We start from the raw sequence: 22,957 nt of genomic DNA on the forward strand, positions 1-22,957 counted from the left end.
ACTAAATCTCAAACCCTCTCTTAAATACACGGGAGCCAATATGCATTCTGGCAGGAAAATGGAAAAGAGAAGTAACAGTATAGATTCCTAACATAAAATAACTGGTTATTGAACATGAATACCTTACAATGTAATATTGGATATTGCAAAAGCTGGCAAAATAAAATCCCCTGTATTTTTTTAATTGGAGTATAATATAAATTTAGATTTTTCTATTAAGCATTTCACAAGTTGCTGATACAGATCTGTCTTCGTTATTAGGTACATACATTCTTCTAATGAAGTGGACATGGCGATTTCTAAGGCAAAAATATAACACAGATCATTTTTGTCACTCTAGTTTTCTTACCAAATTCAGAAACAGGAAACTCTTGAATATATGTAATATTGAGTCGAAGTTATAACCATACTTGATTGAGAAATTAAGTTGACGAGACAGGTAGGAAAGTGCATATATTACAGAATTTGTGAAAGATGGCTGTATGCTTTATTTCCTTGTCTTGTTATTTCAAGTATAAAGTTTTCTTATAATTTCAGTTACAAAGTGTCTCTAAATAAAGTAGAGAGTCTCTTTTCTAATCCTGGAATTCCAACTATAATGTCTCTCTAAATAAAGTAGATTTCTAACTAGGACTACCATTATTCAAAATTTCATGGCTCTAGGTACCGTTGCTTTTACTTCCTTGTACGAAGTAAAAAGGAAGCATTGTAATCGCGAAAAGCTTCAGGCAGCATATTTCAACGAAAATATCCACTTTGACCGCTTTCGAATGCAATTTAACGATGTTTTTGCGTGATATCTATACGTAAGGACAGAATAAAAGACTCTTTTCCTCCAAAAAAAATATATAAAACTGCTTTAAAATGAATTCTGAAGAGAATTTTTCGTGGCGTCTATACGAACGTATGTACGTACGTACGTTCGTGCGTATGTACGTATCTCGCATAACTCAAAAACGAGTAGCCTCAGAACGTTGAAATTTTGTATATAAGACTACTATAACATGTAGATGTGCACCTCGTATTTTGGTTTCAATCGGCCGCGCCAAACGTAAATAAATATATTTATAAATATATCCACTCTGTTACCCGGCTCAGTGATCTCAGTTTCTTTACTCTTATATGTTTGTAAATTGTACATTTTTTGCTTTAAAAATGATTGAATTATGTTGTTTTTATCTTCCGGTTAAAGTTTTTATGCCTTTCGTAATTCTGGAAGCAATATTTGTACAATTATCAACAATTTAAAAGCTGTTTAAGTGCGGTTAAGTTTTAAATAACATGGCGGACATATTTGTTTACATTTGAAACAGCAGAATTATAGATTCGTTGCCAATCTAGAGAGACTAAGCTTCGCAACACAAAAATAACGCCTTCATTTATTATTGCGAATTAAATCATGCTTAATCCTTTCTGGAATTTTTTCGAGGAAATAAGTATTTAAGATTTACTTCGTAATTTTTAATACAGATATTTTGAGTTTTTATGTATTTTTGCCTTGTCGCGAAGTGAAAACTGAATTAATTGAATGAGAAATACTCAATCTTCTGTAAAAAACTGTTTCTTTTTCGTTTTGTTTGCTTAATTTCTTTTATACATCGTTCTAGCTTTGTTATAGTATTTGAATAGAACATGTGGCAACGATTAGATAATTCTTTAAATGATATAAATTTTGTGCATTCTGAGTTATAATATGGTAGACTTTGTGTGTAAATAGTTTTTACTCTTGTGAAACGTTTCAATGTACTGCAAATTGTGTTTTTCATCATTTTACTTGCCAATTATTGCTTATCAAAAGAATAATTTTTATGAAATTTTAAAAATGCTTTACAATATATCCTGCAAGAGATGGCGCAACCAGGGCTCCAGTCAAGTAAAATGCTTTTGATCACTACTAATAGATGGCGCCACACGAGCACCTCTTTTGTTCAAAGTTTACTTATTCTACGGACGGCGGCACAGGAGCCTCCGTCGCTAGTAATCTCTGAGTTCTAGCACAGCATGTGTACAAGTATTTCCATATTATTGGATACAACTTACTCGTTTCTTCAAGCATTTAAAAGTCAAGTGTTATATATTGGTAAAGGCCGTTAATGGTCGATTGCCTCTTACTAAGTGATAAGACATAGTTATAATATGAACGAAATATAATACTGTTAAGTAAACCTAGCGCCAGAGTGTCGCTATGGTAAACAAAGTGAATTTTAAAGAATGCATTTATTCTATTGTGGTTTATGCGCTGTCGGCGAAGTAGGTTTAATTCAATGTAATAAGTTAAATGAAATGCAAGAAAAAATGCGTATAATTTAATATTCCGTACAAGGAAGTCATGTGGTGTAGACATCAGATTTTTTCACAATGCCAGAAGCATGCATACATTGATGCAGATTCTTCATTATTTAATTTTTTTAAATATAATACAGGGCGATAATATTTGTTGGCAAAATCGAAAACTGATGCGCCGTTTATGGTGATCCAAAGCAAAGTGCCGTTTGGAGACTAGCACCCCAATCGGGACTAATGTCCCTTTAGGGCTTAAAAAGAATTTCTACGAGTATGTATAATACAGATCGCCGTTCAAAAACTCGAAATTTTTAGTGCAATTTTTTCGCTTTCTCTGGGGAAAAGAGTGAAAGGATCATTTTAGCTTGTTAAAAGGATAAGAATGAGCAAGAAACTGCAAAGTTATGATTTCAAATATTTTTCAGAGCTTTATTTCATTTTTATATGAAAATGCAAATGTTTTTATTAGCAAATAAACCTATAGCATAGTGTTTTTAATATTTACGAAATATCTATTCTATTTTAATGACATATATAGCTGTTTCAACACGACTGCACAGCTGTTTAAAAATTTCTCGTAGATAAATGGATCTATTTTTACAAACGAATCAAATAATATAAAGCTTGCAAATTAGACAATCTCATTCACGAAGCACCTTTTTAATAAAACTATACAGAATTTAAATTTTTGAACGGACCTCAAAAGCAAAATCTTTCAGCGGAAAAATTGTTCTTCAAAGCCAAATTAGTGAAAAATGCCATCACAATTACTAGCTTCATTGCTATTTAAAAAGGCTCGCCAGCGGCCGATCGGTAAAGTCGCTGAACACTGGTAGTTCGGCTCGAGGTTCGAATCACGCGAACGGGCTGGCTGCATGGGCGTTTTCGTGGTTTTCCCCATGCGTAACGTGTATACGAGTCAGTTTTCCTTAGAAAGTCCTCCACGAAGGCATCCCTCCCCTTAGGCAATTAGCCCTAGTGTGCTTTGCCATAATTAAATGCACCATTGCTATTTGAATTTTTCTTTCAATAATGGTAGCTCTATCAACATAGCTATTTCTTTCGGAAAGTTTAACATCTCAAAAATGGAAAGATTTAAATATGAGTTTAAAATCTTTTTGCTGAAATAGTAAATTTTCAATATTAAAAAAACTTTTTTTTTTTTTTTATTTAACTTTTTTAGGATAGTTAAAACTAACATTTCCGTTCTCTCATTTCACCAAGTGAATTTTCTCAAGGCCAATTTAGCCCCTATATAGCTGAATTAAGATTCAAAAGTTAGCCAATAGGGTAATGAATACTTACTATAATGGAGCACCGTTTATACTCTTCCAGTTTATATATCTTTTACGTTTATACGTCATTTCATCTTGGTTCCAGATTAGTCCTATTTATTTTAATAGTAATACACTTCTTTTATACGTCGCATAAGTTCGTTTATATTTCGCTTTTGCTTGATTTTGCATTAATTTTACATTTCGAAGACCCATCGTTCAAGTATTTTTCTCAGAATTGGTATAAGAAAAGGAGGCAAAAGTATTGCTCTGAATCTGGTACAGGAGTTGGAAATCAACTCGTGAGTAGAGATGGTACTTGGAAGAAAAAATAGATACAGTTTTCACTTCTGAACTGAGCGGCGTGTTAAGTAAACGAGGTGGAGCAAAATTAATTGACACAAAATGTCCAAAAGCGAAAAGTAGTCTTATTAAAAGATAAAATTTAAATCTTAAGAGAATTTAACAAGAATACTGGTTTAATGAAAGTTGACTTGGCAAAGAAGCTGGACATTCTTCTGACAACACTAAAAAAGGTTGTCTATGATTAAAAAAAAAAATGTTGAAGAAAGAGCAGAATTTTGTGGGCATTCCCCATCAAAGAAATTAAGTGTTTAAGATGGAAAGCATACCGAGGTTGAAGCAATTTTGCTAAAATGTTTCATTCACTGTCATGCATCCGGTGAATGGCCTCATGTTAATCGAAAAGTCATAAGAAATAGCTCTTCGACTGAATATGAAATTAGCTTATTGCTCTGATTTACTTTTGCAAATGGTGATGGTACGAAAAAAAATGACTCCTTTAGTTATAGGAAAGTTTCAGAAATCAAGATCCTCCCAACATGTTAAAACTCTGCCATCAGAATATAAAGCAAATAAGAAAGCATGGATGCCACTCAACCGAGACAGTAGTTATCAACACTGATTCCCGTACCGAATGACCCGATTTCGAATCCCGGAGAAGGTATGGATGTTTGTAAATGTATAGTGTCTGTGAGGCATAGAGGCACCCTAAATATGCGACAAGATGAATGTCTTCTTGAGAGGCTGGCAGTAGGCAATTTGCGCAAGAACAACCTTTTGTTCTGGGTGTCGTTAAGAATTTCAAAATGCTTAACAGGCAAAGATTGATTCAGATAGCTCTTCAAAGTACAGCTAGAAGAAAACACAGAAAAATTTATATGGGCTATGAATATGATTTCTCTTGTCTGGGTTAAAGTGAAACCAATAACAATTAAACATTGCTTCATTAAAGGGGAATTTCTAACGTAGAGTCAAGTGCTGAATGGATGCAGAAGATTGGAAACTACTGAGATTAGAGACATTACAAAGGAAAGAGTACGTAAACTATGATGCCAATGCAACGATATCAGACCGATGCACAGAAGAACTGATTGAGACATTTTACCAGATGACTATTTAAGTAACAGGGATGATAAAATAATCCCATCTTCTTTTCAAAATGCTATCTTATTGCACTGAGACAGTCAGATTTTTTTGTGCGCAATAATACAAACGAGAAATCGTTTCAAGAATTGAAATCGATGCATAGCTGTGTGCTAAAAATTCAGAATCGATAGACACGTCAAACGACAATCAAAGACTTTTTCTTTAAAAAATAAGCTATAATTTGTTTTAAATGTTCTTTTGAAAAATTGTTACTTATTCAAAATAGTGGTTCAAATAAAATATGGCATTTTTCCTTTCAATTTTTACTTAATTACCTGCAGAAATATGCATTCTTATGATCTTAAAAATATAAAATTAGTATTAGTGTCACTTTATTAATGATAAAAAGACTTGTTTAAATTATGTAATTGTTTAGAAAAATACTATTAATTAACTATATGTTTAAATATTAATTTTAAATTTATTTTAACATAGTTAATATTTTATATAAAATGAAAGTATGATAGTAAAAATTGTGTAATATCAGTAGTAGATTAGTAGTATCAAAATTGTGCAGCTAATATTTATATGTTTCACATCAGAAATTAAAATTTCGTTTATAACGTCTTTCTCATTTATACGTCGTTTGCGAAAAGTCTCTTGAAAGGTGTATAAACGATGTTCCACTGTCATTAGAACTCGTTTTATAGATAGCACTAAAATTTTAAATTCTTACTTTTTTATGGAACAGGTGCCCTTATCACCAAGTAGTTTATAACTTAGGATATTTAACTAGTTTCTTAACTGGTTAACCTGCGGCCTGGAAGACTTATAGAAATAGTTCTTATAAAGGATTATTAATTTTATTTTGAATAAAATACATTGAATAATTTAACTGAAAATAAAAGAAATACCTAGATACACGTGTGATATTGTATGGGTATGAAAAAGGTGTCACATAAAAATCTGATGCTTGCCTCGCTGAGATCCACATTATGAAGCTACTACATTACTGTTAAGTATTATTCAAAACAATATATCTTATATGTTACTGTGACGTAAATTCAAATTTAAATATGAATCCCTTATATTATGTACTATGCTACTGTAAGATGACAATTCTGTTATTATTAGATTTAAGCTAACTATAACTGAAAACAGAAAACTGATAATAAAATGCAGTTTTATTACATGGAAAATTATAAACATTTCTGCAGCTTTTTCATTTTCATGTTACTTTTATGTGGCTAAGTTTTCAAATCGCATGCATAAATGTGTCAATGTATACTTTAATCGCTTGTTTAAAATTCACCTAAAAATGAGAGAATTCATTTTTAGTATTCTACAAAATGTTTGGTATTCTACAACAGCGCTCAAAAACATGCCAAGAGAGTCCATGATCTTCAGAAATGGTACTATTAAGTACTATAAAAATTAGAACTATGTTATAAACTTAAATTTTAAAATTTTAATATTAACATTTTATGGAATGGCGTAATTAAACATAAAATGCACAAAATTTAAGTTGTCTAGCAAAATATTTACGTAGTAAATAAGGTTGGTAATCTCTCCGTCTAAAATTTAGTTACCTCATCGAACTTATGTTACATCTGAATTAAATTAATGGCTTTTTACTTACTCGCTTCTTATCAATGTCATCTTCCATGAACCCTCCACGTAATTCACTCAGTTGTATTTGGACGACAGCTGGAAAATTTAGCCCGAAAAGAATTGGTGTAGGTAATCTCTTACCATTGCAATGAGTCATTTTTGGTTCCATATTGAATTAAAACTGGTTATCTTTTTCTCTTCCTGAAATTAAAGTTACCAATTTTTAAGTTTCCAAGAAATCAATGGAAATGTTCGAATCATATTAACTCATTGGCAAATCATTCTTCTTGTGCAAAATGTCTAATTTAAGAATAAAAACAGCAGTCAAAACTGGCGAAATATATAACATGTTGCATCGAAAGACAGCATGCTTTCGAATTTATGGCAAACGTTCTTTTCTGCTACTGTTATTTCCCAGCAGATATTTCTTATTTAGAAATAAATTTCGCTACTCAGTCTTCAGTTTTAACACAAAATGGCACTTCTTGTGCAGAGACATGCATTTTGCTTTTATTGCTTAATTACATCAGGTCTATGTTTCTGTTTCGTCAAGTGGATACATGAGAATAAAGAGTGAAGATAATACTATCACAGTACTTATTTCTAGGGCTCCTTTTTAGTTGTCTTAGGAAAGTCAATTCATTCATGAAATATGTCGTCCAAACTGGGCAATAGTGAAGCAATCGCATATCAGAACTTGAACTTTTGCTCTAATAAAGAGTCAATTTTTAAGGTCTTCTAACCTCTATTTACACTTCAGCTCAGTTCAGTCATTGAAGATATACGAGTCCTAATTATTTATTTCTAGCTTATTTCTCCATATGGCTAAGAAAACTAAGATGCATACGATTTTCTTTGCATTTAATTTTAGCCAGTTTTCAGTTTCATATCTTGGAGTATGTGCTTTAAGCAACAGATATGGCAGGGAAATGAGAAGATACACTTTTAAAACTTTTGCCAACTATGTTTTCCAGAGAATAGGCAAACCGAAAGTGTCTTTACAGTAAGCTGTGCTGATGCAACCGGTTCGGATAACATAGCTGTTACCATGACAACGTTTTGTGCCCCGTCTCGGTTTAATTACACGAACACGGGTGATGAAATTAGGAGGTTTCACTCGCTATCTGTTTCCTTCATTAGTGTCAATTCGTCAATTCGCCATCGGAAGTTGATGTTACTGATTTTGGAAGAGGATTAATTTCTTCTAAAACAGACTTGGTCTGCAGTCGGTAAGTCTGTTTTACTGGACGTTAAGAGCAATGACGTCACTCTTAAGAGATAGAATTTGCTCTTAGGTTAGTTTTGCAATTTCAGATCAAAATTTCAATTGTTGTTATAAGGCACAAATTAAAGAAAACAGTAGCTGATCAAACTATCGTTCACAGACATTTCTACTTCACAGAAAAATTAGTTATTTTATCACAAGAGGAAAAAGAAAATAAAAAAAAGATTGTACCTAGAGCCATCAAATTTTGAATTACGCAGTACTCCAACCGAAAATGTGCACATTAAAGCCCTAATTTTGAATCTCTTATCAGTTTTATGATTGGAAATTTGAAACGTATTTCGTTTTTAAATATTTGAGGATTTTGCCGATGAATTAAATTTTATGTGAAACAAGTGCGATGAGCGTGATATTTAATATATAAAGTTAACATACAAAAAAAAAAAAAAAAAAAAAAAAAAAAAAAATCTGAAAGTTTTTAGATTTTAACCGTCATCCAAAAGGATTTGATAAGGTTTTTTACACTCTCGTTGATCTCGCAGTCTACCAGTCTGTTATTATAATTACTCCTAGACACGTGGTTTTTTTTTTTTTTTTTTTTTTTTATCTTGTCTTTTTAGCTTTGTTATCGATCATAATTTTCTTAGCACTTACGTCATATGCAATTCAACAGCAAAACAAAAATTTTAAAAAGCAGCATGTGTTTAGAATACCCGCTGAAGTGTTAAGTGTTTGGGCATACATTTTTTTATTTTTATTTTGCATCTTTTCTCAGTTTTTCACATCAGTGCGGTCATTAGCGCTACTAAGAGCAATAAAATTCAGCATCATAAACTCCCTAAAACAATCATATATCTATAATAGATATATCTAATCATAGATAATCTTTCAGCGATGCACGCTATCACAAAGCAGGACCACAGATCAAAATTAATCCAAGTGATTTCAGAAAGAACTTCAAAATCACCAAATTATCATTTCTTTGTCACTTGGCTGAAAGCGCATGCAGGGACAAAAGGCAACGATGAGGCTGACATCCTAGCCAAAGAAGCAGCTAGAGCTCAAAAATGCACGTGCGGTCATTAGCGCTCCTAAAAGCAATAAAATTCAGCATCACAAACTCCCTAAAACAATCATATATCTATAATAGATATATCTAATCATAGATAATCTTTCAGCGATGCACGCTATCACAAACCAGCACCACAGATCAAAATTAATCCAAGTGATTTCAGAAAGAACTTCAAAATCACCAAATTATCATTTCTTTGTCACTTGGCTGAAAGCGCATGCAGGGACAAAAGGCAACGATGAGGCTGACATCCTAGCCAACGAAGCAGATAGAGCTCAAAAATGCACAAAACTTATCAGTGCTATGGCTCGCACCTAAAAACCTCATAACAGACGAATCTAAAGCTGAATGGCAGAACTGTTGGACAGCGTCAAGCAATGAAGAAAGAAGTGCCAAATGTCCCCAAAAGTAGGCACTGAACCAGTTCAAAAATGTTCGCTCTTTTTTCTCAATATTTAAATCTCAATATATATATACATGATCAAAAGCTTTTCTCTATCTCGAGAAACACGCAGCAAGGGTTTCTATCCTTCAGTAATAGATTCTACACCATGCAAGGTTTGATGTGTTAGGCTATGACCCTCTCTGAAACCAAACCGATATTCAGTGATCTGGTTATAATATTGAAGCCACTCAATCATCGTAGCATGAAGGTTTTACTTGTTCGAAAATATTTCCAGCGCATGAAGGAAAACTGATAAATCGACAGCTGACTGCACTGATCTGTTCCATGATTGGGAATAGCGATGCTAACTTAACGCTTCCATTGCTCTTAAAAATAATGATTCATAAAATATCAGTTGACAGTGTTACATGGTATAACTATCAGTTTCCTCGGGAGGTTTCTGATAGCCATCTTGGATATGGCAATCATAATCCTTCACTTATTAGCAACGAGGTTTCGAATGATTTCAAAACCTCAGTACTAAGGAAGAGAAGCTTTTTTTGGGCTGTAGAGGAATTCTTTCAGTGCTGTGGATTATTCTGCTGTATTCAGCATTTATTTTACTCTCATGATCACTGCGTTCTATTTTAGTATAAAAGGGTTTCCTCTTTGTTTTTCTAACCCAAATGCCGCAGCCATGGTATTTGCAATGTCAATTTTTCAGTTTCTGACTGGAGCAGCTGTCCCTCATGACTAAGGGGACCGATAGAATGGCCCTACTTGGATTTTGCGATTTGCGACAGAATGCAAAGTCTGTGAGTTTCGCCAGCTATAGAGTGTCACGTAAACTGAGGATTTTACAAGCATTTCTTTAAGCAAGCATAAGTGCTTCAACTACATTACCTGCGAATGATGATGTCAATAATGTGATCACTATCGTCAGCGCAAATTTGCGATGTGCAGTTAATAATTCTATCTATTCGAAAAATAAGAAAAATTCACTTTGCCTGTAAATATCCTGTTTAAAATCCTGGAGAAAAACTGGCCAAAAAATTTATCCCGAAATCTCTGCAATTACTAATTGATGATTCTACAATTCATTGTATTTTTCAAATGGTAGTTGTCCTCGTATTGACATTTGCTGTTTTCTAAGACTCTCACTTTATTTATTTTTTTTATTTTCAAAATAGGACTTTTGTTTCCTTTATTTTAAGGTTTTGTTTTTTAAGTTTCCATTCGGTGAATATCTACACTCACTCAGCTTTCCTCTTTCCATTTTAAGCCTAAACAGAGCGTCTTACGCTTAACTGCCAAACATTACCAGTAGCCTCCGATATTACTTCCAGATATATATATATGGGTAAAAGTGCTTAGTGCGTTATAGGCTCGTTGTACCTTCAAGATCCAAATACGTGTAAGTAATGATTACAATTTTTACAGCTTCTTTCTCCTTCCCGGGTTTATAAAAATGTGATAGGCAATACCAGTTGTTGGAAGTAAATAAGCTTATGCATTTCAATGTTGAAAAGAAGAAAAAATATTTTGATAATAAGAATTTGACTATCCCGTCTATATCATATGACTCTGAAAAAAAAAAGTTCTACCTTTTCTACCCCTCTTACTTTAATTCAATAATTTGCTTCCTTGCTTGTATTTCTCACAAAGCCGGCGCTAGCCATTTTGCCCTCGACGCAGTCTTTCTGGGTTCTAAGTTCTGCTACCCTGTGCCTCTTTAAATTCTCAAAATTTTTGCATCCCCTGAAATCTACGACTTAACGCCTTACTAAATTCTCAAAATTTTGCAATGCCTAAATTTTGCTACTCGGTGCTTCCCTAAATTCTAAAAATTTTCTTCTCAACTACTGTCCCTTAGTATCTATGCGTACGTTTTTACTGCCAACTATACGCTGTTCGTTTTTATCTCGAAGTGTGTGTATGTATGTGTGTGTGATTATGGCAAAGCCTCGAGAGCTATATGCCTAAAGGGAGGATGCCTTCTTGGAGGACTTTCTAAGGGAAACTGGCTATTATACACGTTACACATGGGGAAACCACGAAAACGCCCATGCAGCCAGCCCGTTATTTTGAGCCCCCAGGATTTGAACCTCGGAACGAACTACCAGTGTTCAGCGACTTTACCGCTCGGCCGCTGGTAGGCCTTTTATCTCGAAGAAAATCTCTACTTGCATCATTATCATGATAGTGTTCTCAATGACCCATAATCGTACAAATTGATATATCAAAATAGGACTCTCGTCATGGCACTTAGTCTGTTTATAATCGGTTTATAGCTTAAGGTCTAATAATAAATGAAAGATATTTTAATGTATTCTAGGCATAGCCTCACTTTGAATTCTTATACAGGGCATGAGGCATTGTTGAAAACTTACGCCAACTGAATACTATTCTGAAATATTCATACGGCTTGGCATTTCTAGGATGATAATTCCAAGGTTCAGTGATTAACACTTCTTTGGTCTCGGATTCGAATCCCACGTAAGGCATGGACATTTGAAATTATGCACTTTGCGGAATAATAGCTTTTGAAATCTGTCAAGCCGTGAGTCTTGTCGAGAGATTAAGAGTAGTAATAGAAAGTTCGGAGGCACTTATATTCTTTTGTTAGTCCAAAAGGGCAAGTTGCCCTGAAAGACTATTAATTTTCTTTTGGCAATTTGCGTTGGTTCACTATAAATGTGGTTCACTTTTTAAATGTTGCCACCAAATAGTATTGCCCTGTGTTATATTTAAAGAAATTAAACACTGAAGAATCTCCATAAATGTAAGTATGTTTCTCTTAATGGGATAAAACAACGGTACCTAGAGCTATCCAATTTTGAATAACGTAATCTTCTACTGAATATGGTCATTTGGAAGCCCAAATTCTGAATTTGAAATTTGTTTTATTATCAGTTTCATATTTTGTAACACTAACGAATTTTTGATTAACAACTCAACGATTTCAAAGCGAGCAATGGCAACACTGTACGGGGGGAAAAAAATTCTAAAGCTTTGCTCATTTTAAAATTATCTTGTGATATTGCCGTTGAATTTAACTTTGTGGTTTAACTGCAATGAACATGATATTTAATAAATAAAGTAACATACAAAACGTTAAAGAAACGCCTTTTTAGGCATAATGTAGCTTTCAGATTTATTTTCAGCTTTGTTTTAGCTTTCTGTAAATAAAACTCTGTCCATTGTTGTGAATGAGATACAATTCATTTAAAAGTAAGATATGCAATTTAGAAAAATAATCGTTCTCAGTTTTTCCGATTTCTGACCCCCTTCTTTGATTAGTATTCCGATAGAGGTAAAATAAACTGGCCAAGACCTATCGTTTAAAAAAGAATAGTACCTTAAAACCATAATCCCTTCTTTCCCTTGTTCCCGACCTTTCGTCGTTTTTCATAAATGCAGACGGTGTTTACACATTTTTAGAGCAATCTCGATCCGTATAATTTATGTTTAAAATGTAAAGAATGTTTTTTTAAAAAGTTTTTTTTTTTTTTTTTCCCTGGACTATAAGTCTGCAACCTGATTTCCGTGATAGAAGACCTTTTGTAAAATTTCCAGGGCTATTGATTCCCATTCCTCTTTCACTACTTTCCAGAATCCATCAATCATGGTGGGTTTGCGTTTAGGAAGAGCTAGGCACATTATTCCTTAGGCAGGAATACGTTGAAAAGGTATATACGCAATACCTCTATCAGTCTTAATTTCTTCAAGGAATGCAGTGGTACTTTTCAAAGTATGACTTGTTGCTTGGTCTTGATGAAATTTCACTCCGTCGTTGCGATAAAGAAATGGAACTTCTTCTGTAAATATCGGATATTATGTTGTGTTTTACATGGTATTCCACTCTCCTTTAAAAAAAAAATTCCCATTGTAAGAGCATCATAAATCTTTTACTGGAACTTTCTTTTCACTGACGTAACCAGGTCTGTACATTTTTTGCTCTTTGTTTTCAATAATAGAGGGACTTTTTCTTTGTTGCAGTCATTTATCTAAACCGATGTTTCATCAAGGGCCACAATGGTATCTCCTCAGAAATAGTTTTCAGACAGGGTTCTACAAAATTATCTGTGTTGACATACATGCCTCGGCAAAAGCTGGAGATCATTCTGTTTTTTAGCTTTTTAAGTTGTAAATATTCATTTACCATTTTATTTATTGTTGCAACAAATGTATTGTAGAGTGTAAGGATTGCAATGGATTTTTGCGTCGATTGATTTCCTCTAATTATAAACGATAACATTAGGAACATTAGAAATAGTACATATCATTTTCATATATTCCTTCCGAATCTTCTTTCTATGTAAAAGTAATGATTAACAGTTTTTCCCTTTCCGATTAATAATTTTGAACTTAAAAATTTTAACACCATACATTTCACAAGGTTTCTGAGTTATGGAATAAGCCCGTTTCTCTTCGGGAAGCGCAAAATCATATCCTTCAATCCACAGCTTGTTTACATGAAATATTTTGAAAGAAGAATGAATTTAAAAGTGGCAGACAATATTTCTCATTTCAAATAATTCCAATATTCTGTTGCCTGAAATTTTTATTCCAAAAATTTTATTTTAATTCTTTATTTAAATCGTTTTAAAAATGTGTGTACCTTCTCCATATCAGCTTTTGTCTTATTATTAATAAAAGCTATATATAATGCTTCTCGCATAAAATATGCTTCTTTACTTCCACGTCATAAGTTGCTATTCTTAATGTGTATTCGTTTATCAGGAGTCTAAATGTATTTAGGTAGCTTTTTTATTGTCTTTCTCAAGAAAAATGTCCTGTTATTTTCTAAAAAATGTTTGGAATTCCTTATTCAAAACTGTAGTTGTCATTGCTATAGAACAAGTGTCTACGTTTCAAACATACACATCCTTAAGTGAAATAGTCATTGTTTCAGCTATGGAATTAAATGTTGTAAGTAGTTTAGAACCTAGGGGAAAAAGTAAAATGCTTATTACTGTTTTTTAAGTAAAAGCGTTAAAGTAGTCAGCTTCGCATTAACAAGGGTAAACTGGGTTCTTGGACGTTGCACATGGTTAGTCAGAAGACTGTTAAAAAAACATAGGAAAGAAAACTAACCCATATTATAATTAACATAAAATACGTAGGCTCCTAGTTAACTAAGTGCATGTTAGCGAACTCCATATAATAAAAGTTAACTTTCTATATTGAGAAATGACGGCAAAATTATCATCATAAGCCAAAACAAAACTGTTTACGATATGTACAAAATGGCCAAGAAAAACGCTTGGAATACCAGTAATGATGACAAATGATATTATGATAATTTTTGAGTTTCCCCCCTCTCCACAATTCTTCGAATTCTAAATATATAAAAATTGTTAAATAATCGGTTAAAAGTAAGTTACTCAATTTAAAAAATAAATCAACTGTTAATCTTTGTTTCATTTGGTCTGTAATGTAAACAAAAATAAACAGCAGGTAACCATATGATTAATAATTAATAATTTAAAAGTGCTACCCTATTGTCTTCACTTCTGTCACCCTAGCTTAATGTGTCTAACTCATTTCCTCCATTTCTTCAAATTTTTATGAAAATTAAGTCTCTTATGCATATTATTTTTGGTTTCATGGCTTTTATGTCAAGTATATTTTGCGATGATCAGTAATACTACTATTTCGAGTAAATTTACTTTATTTTTGAGTGAAAAATTACAGAAAAAATTCTTAAAGCGTCAAATAGTACTTTCCAGTCGCCAAATAGTCGAAATGATCTTAAAACTAGATAACATATCGAGCAAAAACCGCTAACGGGGGAGGGGGGAAAAGCAGAAAAGCTGTCATTTGGCTGCATAAATGAAAACAAAACGTGAAAACTAGAGAATATCAATCTACGAGGATTTAAATAAATCTACATTACAGTGGTATAAATAACAAAAACCGCAGAAAATTTGTACATAGAATTGTTTATGCAGTAAAAGGCAAACTTATGTTTAAAAAAATGTGGATATGAAGACGAGATAAAGGATGGTTTCGTCAGAATGGTTTCCGCAGTCTCGGAGCATGAAGTGCACGATGAACTTTAAACTGGGGGAGTTAAAGGATTTTTTTCAGAGAGTTATGAGTTAATTGTGGCCGAAAGATTACTTTCGGAGCAAATGTATAATATCAATGAGTCTAGCTAATGGTAATACATGACAATAAAGCTTATTGCACTCGAAAAATATGGTCGCAAAATCAGTAAATCGTGTGTAGTAATTATGACCTACTCTAACGCGACAGGAAGTCATAAACTAAAACTACATGCCTTTGAAAAAGCGCAAAAAATCCAAGGTCTGTAGAAGGAATACTTGGGTATTTCTTCTTAAGACCTTGAACTTTTTTGCCTTTCTGATAGCATGGAAGCAACCAATCTAACTTTTCCTAATTCAAACAGACAAAGAGATGGCTTAACCTTTTAACTGTCATGCCCGAGATAATTTCGGGTACAGCACTGGTGTTCGAAAATGTCACGCCCGAGTATTACTCGGGGTAATTTTTTTTTTTTTTTTTTTTTGAGTGCATCGTATTGTTATACCCGAATATATATCGGGAGACGTTTATTTCGGCTTCATCTCTTTGTCAAACCCGTCTGTATCTCGGGAAAAGTTAATGTGCGCTCAGTTCAATAGATGACAGCACTTTACTGAAGATTTCAAAGGTTAGAGGTTATTTGGTTCAAAGTGCATGGGGTCTTTTTGTTGTAAAATAGCCTCCAGTTCTTTGAAACGTTATATAGATGATTTAGATTCTTCAACCGAAGGGGAAGGATGTGTGTTTGATGAGCAGTATTCATGATACTTCCATGGTCAGCCTCAAAAATAAAAAATGGAGATATACTCAAGCCGAAGATTGTTTCTAATTACGGTCTAACTATGGGTGGTGTAGATCGCTGTGATCAGGAAATATCCTTTCATCCAACAATCCGAAAACGTCAGAAAAAATATTATAAAAAGATATTTTTACATTTACTAGACAAGGTACTTTGGAACTCATATTTGCTCTATAAAAATGTAGTTGGGAAACGTATTACATTTTTAGAATTTCGAATCCAAGTTGTAGAAGAGCTTTTACATAAATATGATGATGCAGCTTCTGAACAAAAGAATGTTGGCAGACCACCTACAATACATAACCCTGCCCGTCTTACTGAACGACATTTTATATCCCATTTTCCTCTTACTCCTGCGAAACGTGAGCCTACAAGACAGTGCAAAGTGTGTTGTTCGAAAAAGGATAAAAATGGGGAAAAGATAAGGAAGGAATCACGATTCTGGTGTAGTGATTGTGGAGTTGGTTTGTGCTTGGAAAAGTGTTTCCAGTTGTACCACACAAAACTGAATTACTGAACTACTAATAGGTATTCACTTATATTTATTTATGTTTTAGAAAATAATTAATTTTTTTCATTTTTAGAAAATAATGCTCCACTAGACGCGAACTTTGCAACTGCCATGTTGAGTGGCAGCCGCCTCAAAGCAAATATGCAGTGGCTACAAAACTTTAAAAATTTTACCCATGTACGTCAAAATATCAATTTTTAACTATTTAAGTATATTTTATTTTGTACTAAACATTTGGTTTTTGCAATAAAAAAATTTGACAATTTGTGTACCCAAATCATCAAAATAACTTGACAGTTAAAGGGTTAACCAAATCGTTTTTCAACGGTGGTTCTAAAGAAAATTTTTACCAAGCAATCTTAGTCTTTGACAATGCACCATCCTACGCAACTGAATCTGTTAACAGCTAAAGACAGAAAATTTTGCAAGATACGTGCCCCTTAATGTGAGCAGGTTAATGCAATCTGTGGTCCGAGGGGACATTGAGACAGTCAGGTGGAACTAGTGGCAATCGCCTGTCAAACAGAATTTACGTAAATTCATTGACAAAAAAAACTAAGACCTTAAACCATTTATCACAAGTATTGAACCTTAGATGCAAGCTATGAGCTCACTGTCGCAGGACAAAATGCCAAACCAGCAGCTGTTGTGAAATCGTATAGACACTGAAGAAGGCGAAATTTTTTCTTAGTGCCATATAGACACAATGTGTAATCACCGGTAGTTTAGCTTAGATTGCAAGCAGTGTGCCTGAAGTTCAGAAAAACGATCAAAAAAATTTTTTTTTTTCAAAATGGCTGGAATATGATGGCAACTTGCCCGGATTCGAACCCTCACCGACAAGCAAATTGCCAAAGACGATCATGTAACACAGAAGAGAAGATGGAGAAAAAAAGGGGAGCAATCAGCTGACAACAAATTGCTGGATTTCACTGAATTTTACCACGTCGAGTGCCTTGGGCAAGTGGACAATCTACTTAGTGACAGGCACAGGCAGAAATGGGTATTTCATCAGAGTTTTACCGTTGGTCGTACAAGTATAGATTAAGTGTGCAGCTCCGCTCCAGTTTTAAGAGCAAGACATTGATGAAAAGGATCCGAGGTTTTCCCACCTCTTTTCACCTACCACTAAACGACTCGAAAAGACTTTCATTTCGCCAGTATTTTTAAGTTCTACTATGCCGCACCGATAGTATGCACTTAATAGCATCCATGCCTCCTATGGGATTCTAATTAATGATAAAGCAGCCAGATTCTCATCATTAATGTTAAAAAAAAAGTAAACTCTACCAAAAACAAAAATCGTTATTATTGTTAAAGCTCTTTGTAAATATCGATCATTAATGAATATATAACTTAAATAGAAAGCCCGGCGGTCATACGAAATGACCGCTGCTCTAGATATTATAAATTGTAATTAAAATTATTTGTTCAATGGTGTCTGCTAATTCAAAAGGAATTACCCAGGACAGGCAGCGAGGACACCCCTTCGCTTATTGCCCCACGGGGTTTCCCCATTCTACTTGCTTAATTGCTTAAAGTAGAGTGCAATGAAAGAAATCACTGGTGGTACATTTCTTAAGAGACACCGCTAGCTCAAACAGACAAAAACAGAATAAAGATGATTTAAATAATCAAATGTTAATTCGCATGTCAAAGATCTCTTTGTGCAAAACATTTCTTGTGTAGATCTTTCCATCGTTTTTAAGCTCGCCTTGCAGAGGACCATCAATTATTTTTAATTTTACGTCCGTTCTTTCACGAACTCTTCAACAGGCAATATAATGTTGACTATGTCCAAATGCAGGCTCAGGTAAAAAAAAAATGCCAACGCGCTTAAGCGTTTGGCCCTGAGACATATTGATGATCATAGCAAAGGCAAGTTTTACAGGAAATTGTCTCAATTGAAACGGCAACCCTGTGCCGTGGCAACTTCACCCTGTTGGCTAGTACAGTTATGCAAGCAACCAATGAACTATTCGGCGACAAACAGACACTTAAGCCGCATATATATATGGGGTGAAGTAACATCATTTCCTCCTTTAATGAGCCGTTCCCGACAGTCATACAAGCAAAATATCTCGGAATCATAATTAATGATAGCCTCACCTGGGGAAATCACATTCAACATGTCAAGAAGAAAGCTAATTATGTTTTCCACTGCCTTCTCCCACTACAAGGTAAATACTCAAGATTGGACTTGGGCAAGAAAAGGCATATCTATCACTCAGTCATAAGACAAATAATGACTTGTGTCTTCCCTGCCTGGGCCGCTGCAACGGAAGCAAAACATTAACCAGCTTCAAATTCTACAGTCTAAAATCCTCAGATGCATGACAAATGCACACTACTTTGTGAGAAACGAGCAATTTCATCAGGATCTGAAATTTGAATATATAAAAGACTATCTCCTTCTAACAAATACGAGGGATGATCCAAAAAAAGTTTACAAGCAGAAGCATTTGAAACGTAATAATTGTGGAGCGAATATTTCCACCCAGGGCTAGTTGTAACAGATGGCGCTAGTTGTCCAACAGCGGTTCTACGAGTAAGTAGCGTCAATACGCAGACACGTAAGAGCGACAGTAATGGCACGACGTCTAGAAAAGTGGTCTCGCCGGATATCAACACGCCACGTGTTGAAGAAATCATCCAAAAGGATCGACGAGTAACCGCGCGTGAGATTGCCTCAGAGTTGAACCTGAGTTATGGTAGCGTTCAGCGTATCGTAACCGATGAGTTGCGATATTCCAAAGTTTGTGCCCGCTGGGTTCCACGTGCGTTGTCCGCGGAGCATAAGGCCACTCGAATGATGTGCAGCCTCACATTTCTTCAGCGATACCATTCAGACGGCCAATACTTCATTGATCGCATCGTTACCGGTGATGAAACATGGCTTCATCACTTCACCCCCACATCCAAAAGAGCCCCGATGGAGTGGAAACACGCTGGATCACCGACGAGGAAGAAGTTTAAAGTCACACCCTCTGCCAGTAAAGTGATGGCAACCGTTTTCTGGAATACGACTGGTGTTATCCTAATCGAGTATTTGGAGCATGGCCATACCATTAAGGCCGATCGTTATTGTGCCACCTTAACAAAATTGCGTAAAGCCATCCGACGCAAACGGCTTGGATTACTGAGCAAAGGCGTCATTCTTCTGCATGACAATGCCAGGCCCCATACAGCTCGCCAGACTCAGGAATTGCTGCAAAGGTTCAAGTGGGAGGTCTGGAATCAGCCCCCATACAGCCCCGATTTGGCTCCAAGTGACTATTTCATCGTTGAAGCGATACTTATCCGGAACACGGTTCACCTCAGACTATGCAGTGAAAACAGCTGCCGAGAAATGGCTCAATGAGCAGGGCCCTGATTACTACCAAGACGAGATAAACAAGTCGGTCGAACGTTCTGACAAATGCCTAAACAGGTTTGGCGAGTATGTGGAAAAGTGAAGGCCAGATGTGTCTCTTGATTCCCAATTGTATCTTGTTTCTATTGTTAATAAATACTTTTTCATTTGCCTTGTAAACTCTTTTTGGGATTACCCCTCGTAGGAAATTCGTAGGAACTCTGCCAAACAATGCTATTTTCTTACTTATTTTGGAACCTTCCATTATGAGTTACTGAATGAGGACAGATATCACCGACCTCTTGCAGCTCATGTGTTTGCCGAAAATCGGATTTTTCCCACCTAAATTTGTCGTTTATTTTCTGGACTGGATATGACGTCACTGCCTATCATCAGTTTATTATTCCCACTCTAGGACGTACTGTTTTATTATTTCTCAGACCTGTGCTGTCTTGCGGTCTCCCCTTCTCGTCATGAAAGCCTCGCTTTCAAACACCAGGAAAACTTTACTGTCAAGCGGCCCACAGGGCAGTTATTTCAAAGAGCCGGAACACGTCATACAAGTAGTATGATATTCGCGGCATATCAGCGACACTTGGACTTGAAATATGTATATAATATTTTATATAGTGTTTAATCATCGAAATAAATGTTGTGTGTGAACTTCGCTTAATCTAGTGTTTCTTAACCTGTGGTTCATGGACCTCTTGGGGGTCCATGAGTCATATTTTGGGGGCCCGCCGACTGCTCCTAATTTTTAAAATGTTTGCATCAATATTTAAAAAAAAAAAACTTTTTTTGTCACGGGCAACCTCTGTAAGCCGTCTGTCTGCCATTTCCCAATAATAGAGACCTCCACAATACGAGGAAAAGAACATTCGGAAAACATATAAAATTTGAAATTTTTAGAAACACAAAGTAGCCTTTGAATTTTACTTCACTTGGAAATAAAGTGACGTTAAAATCAGTTCCGCAAAGTTCTTGCAAATTTTTTTAAAAAAATTTTTGTTTTACTTTTTTCTAAGTTGTAATTAAAGTTTTTTTTTTTTTTTTTTTTTTTTTTTTTTACAAGTGTTTTTCTGTGTCTTAATATTTGTTCTTAATGTTTTATTTGATTATTTGATTTTTTTTTGTAGCCCAAAATGTCCAAAAAAAGGAAGTATGATGAAAATTATGTAAAATATGGATTCTGCTGCATGAAGGAGTCGGACGGTGTTGAAAAGCCACAATGCTTTCTGTATGGAAAAGTTTTGGCAAACGCCAGTATGAAACTGGCAAAATTGATAGAGCATCTCAAATCTCTTCATCCTGAAAATGCATCTAAAGATCTAGAATTTTTTACAAAACAGAAAGCCCAGTTTTCGAAATCTGGAACATTAACCAACCTTGGATTTGGTATTTCACAAAAACCTTTGGTTGAGGCATCTTTCAGAGTTGCATATCGTATTGCCAAAAATAAGAAACCGCATACTATTGGAGAGACATTAATTAAGCCATATGCGTTGGAAATGGTTGTATTAGTTTGTGGACTGGAACAGAGAAAAAAACTTGAGGCTATTCCATTGTCCAAGGATGTAATACATTCAAGAATAGTTGAAATTTCTGGCAATATCTTGAAATAGATCATCGATGAATTGAAAGCATCGCCATTTCCCTTTAGTATGCAACTGGATGAAACTACAGACATCTCGAATTGTAGTCAACTTCTTGTTTTTGTTCGTTACGTGTCTGCTGATACTATCAAAGAAGAATTCTTATTTTGTGAGCCTCTTTTGCAAACTTCAAAGGCAGTTGATGTTTTAGCGATTTTAAATGTTTTCTTTTCCAAACACGACTTCGACTGGAAACAAAAACTTCATTCACTTTGTACGGATGGAGCACCTGCGATGCTTGGCAATAAATCTGGTTTTTCCCATTTGGTAAAAAAAGAGACTCCTAATGTTATTGTTACACATTGTTTTTTACATAGACATGCACTGGCTACAAAATCTCTTCCAGCTTAAAAGAAGTATTGTCAATAATTATTAAAACTGTGAATTTTATTAGAAATAGAGCTCTTAATCATCGTCTTTTTAAAACACTGTGTCAAGAAATGAACGCAGAACATGAGGTACTTCTGCACCACACGGAAGGGAGCTGGCTGTCACGAGGGCAGGTTTTGAAACGAATCTTCATGTTGAAGACAGAAGTATCACTTTTTTTAGAAGAAAACGATAACTCATCACTCTTCGAATATTTCAAGAAAAAAGATTTTATATGTAAATTGGTTTAACTGGCAGACATTTTTAACCACATGAACGATATATGTCTTTCAATTCAAGGGCCTGATACAACAATTATGGATGCCACTGAGAAACTACAGACATTTTTATTGAAAATGTCACTTTGGAAAATTAGAATTCAAAATGGGATATATGCAAACTTTCAAATGTTGGACGAAGTGCTTTTTGAGAATGGATCTCGGAAAGATAGTTTGTTATCGAATAACTTGAAAAATGAAATCTGTGAACACCTGGAAGTACTTCAAGCTTCATTTGAAAAATATTTCAATTCGGATGGAATAAATATAAAAGAAGAGCTGTGGATTCGTAATCCTTTTCTTTGTGATATTGACTGTATCAATAACATGAACCTTGCCAAAGATGAGCTAATTGATTTTAAAGCAAAGTCCTTGTTAAAAATGGATTTCGATTCAAAAACTCTTGGAGAGTTTTGGTCTTCTTTAAGAGAAGCCTACCCATTGCCTGTAAAACCAGCTATGGCAGCCATTATTCCGTTTGCTACAGTATATCTTTGCGAAGCGGGATTTTCTACACATGTCACAATAAAAACAAAACATCAAAATAAACTGAATGTCGAACATGATAAGCGCGTTGCTTTGTCGAAAACCATCCCTCAATTCAATCTGTTAATCAAGGAAAAGCAGCAACAGCCTTCACATTAAAAATTTTAATTTCTTCAAATTTTTTATACTATTGAAATAAAAATATTAAAATAATTAAATA

At 34.5% G+C, this 22,957-nt stretch overlaps 2 protein-coding genes across 3 annotated transcripts in view; one reads left to right on the forward strand and one right to left on the reverse strand.

The window, feature by feature from the left end:
- Positions 1 to 6,741, reverse strand: part of LOC118192588 (solute carrier family 2, facilitated glucose transporter member 1-like) — a 159,324-nt gene extending 152,583 nt beyond the window's left edge. Inside the window, exon 1 of the mRNA XM_085816052.1 lies at positions 6,586 to 6,741. Coding sequence (XP_085672178.1) covers positions 6,586 to 6,726 — 141 coding nt within the window. The 5' untranslated portion in view covers positions 6,727 to 6,741. The remainder of the gene's footprint in view (positions 1 to 6,585) is intronic.
- LOC146997834 (protein FAM200C-like) overlaps positions 1 to 22,957 on the forward strand; it is a 94,615-nt gene extending 71,658 nt beyond the window's left edge. For both annotated transcript variants that reach the window (XM_085816055.1, XM_085816056.1), the window contains exon 2: positions 21,089 to 22,957. In XM_085816055.1, coding sequence (XP_085672181.1) covers positions 22,246 to 22,896 — 651 coding nt within the window. In that variant the 5' untranslated portion in view covers positions 21,089 to 22,245 and the 3' untranslated portion in view covers positions 22,897 to 22,957. The remainder of the gene's footprint in view (positions 1 to 21,088) is intronic.

Source organism: Stegodyphus dumicola, chromosome 4 (genome assembly GCF_044657685.1).
Source record: "Stegodyphus dumicola isolate Sdum_Otavi_A_Nest chromosome 4, ASM4465768v1".
In the NCBI taxonomy this organism is placed as follows: Eukaryota; Metazoa; Arthropoda; class Arachnida; order Araneae; family Eresidae; genus Stegodyphus; species Stegodyphus dumicola.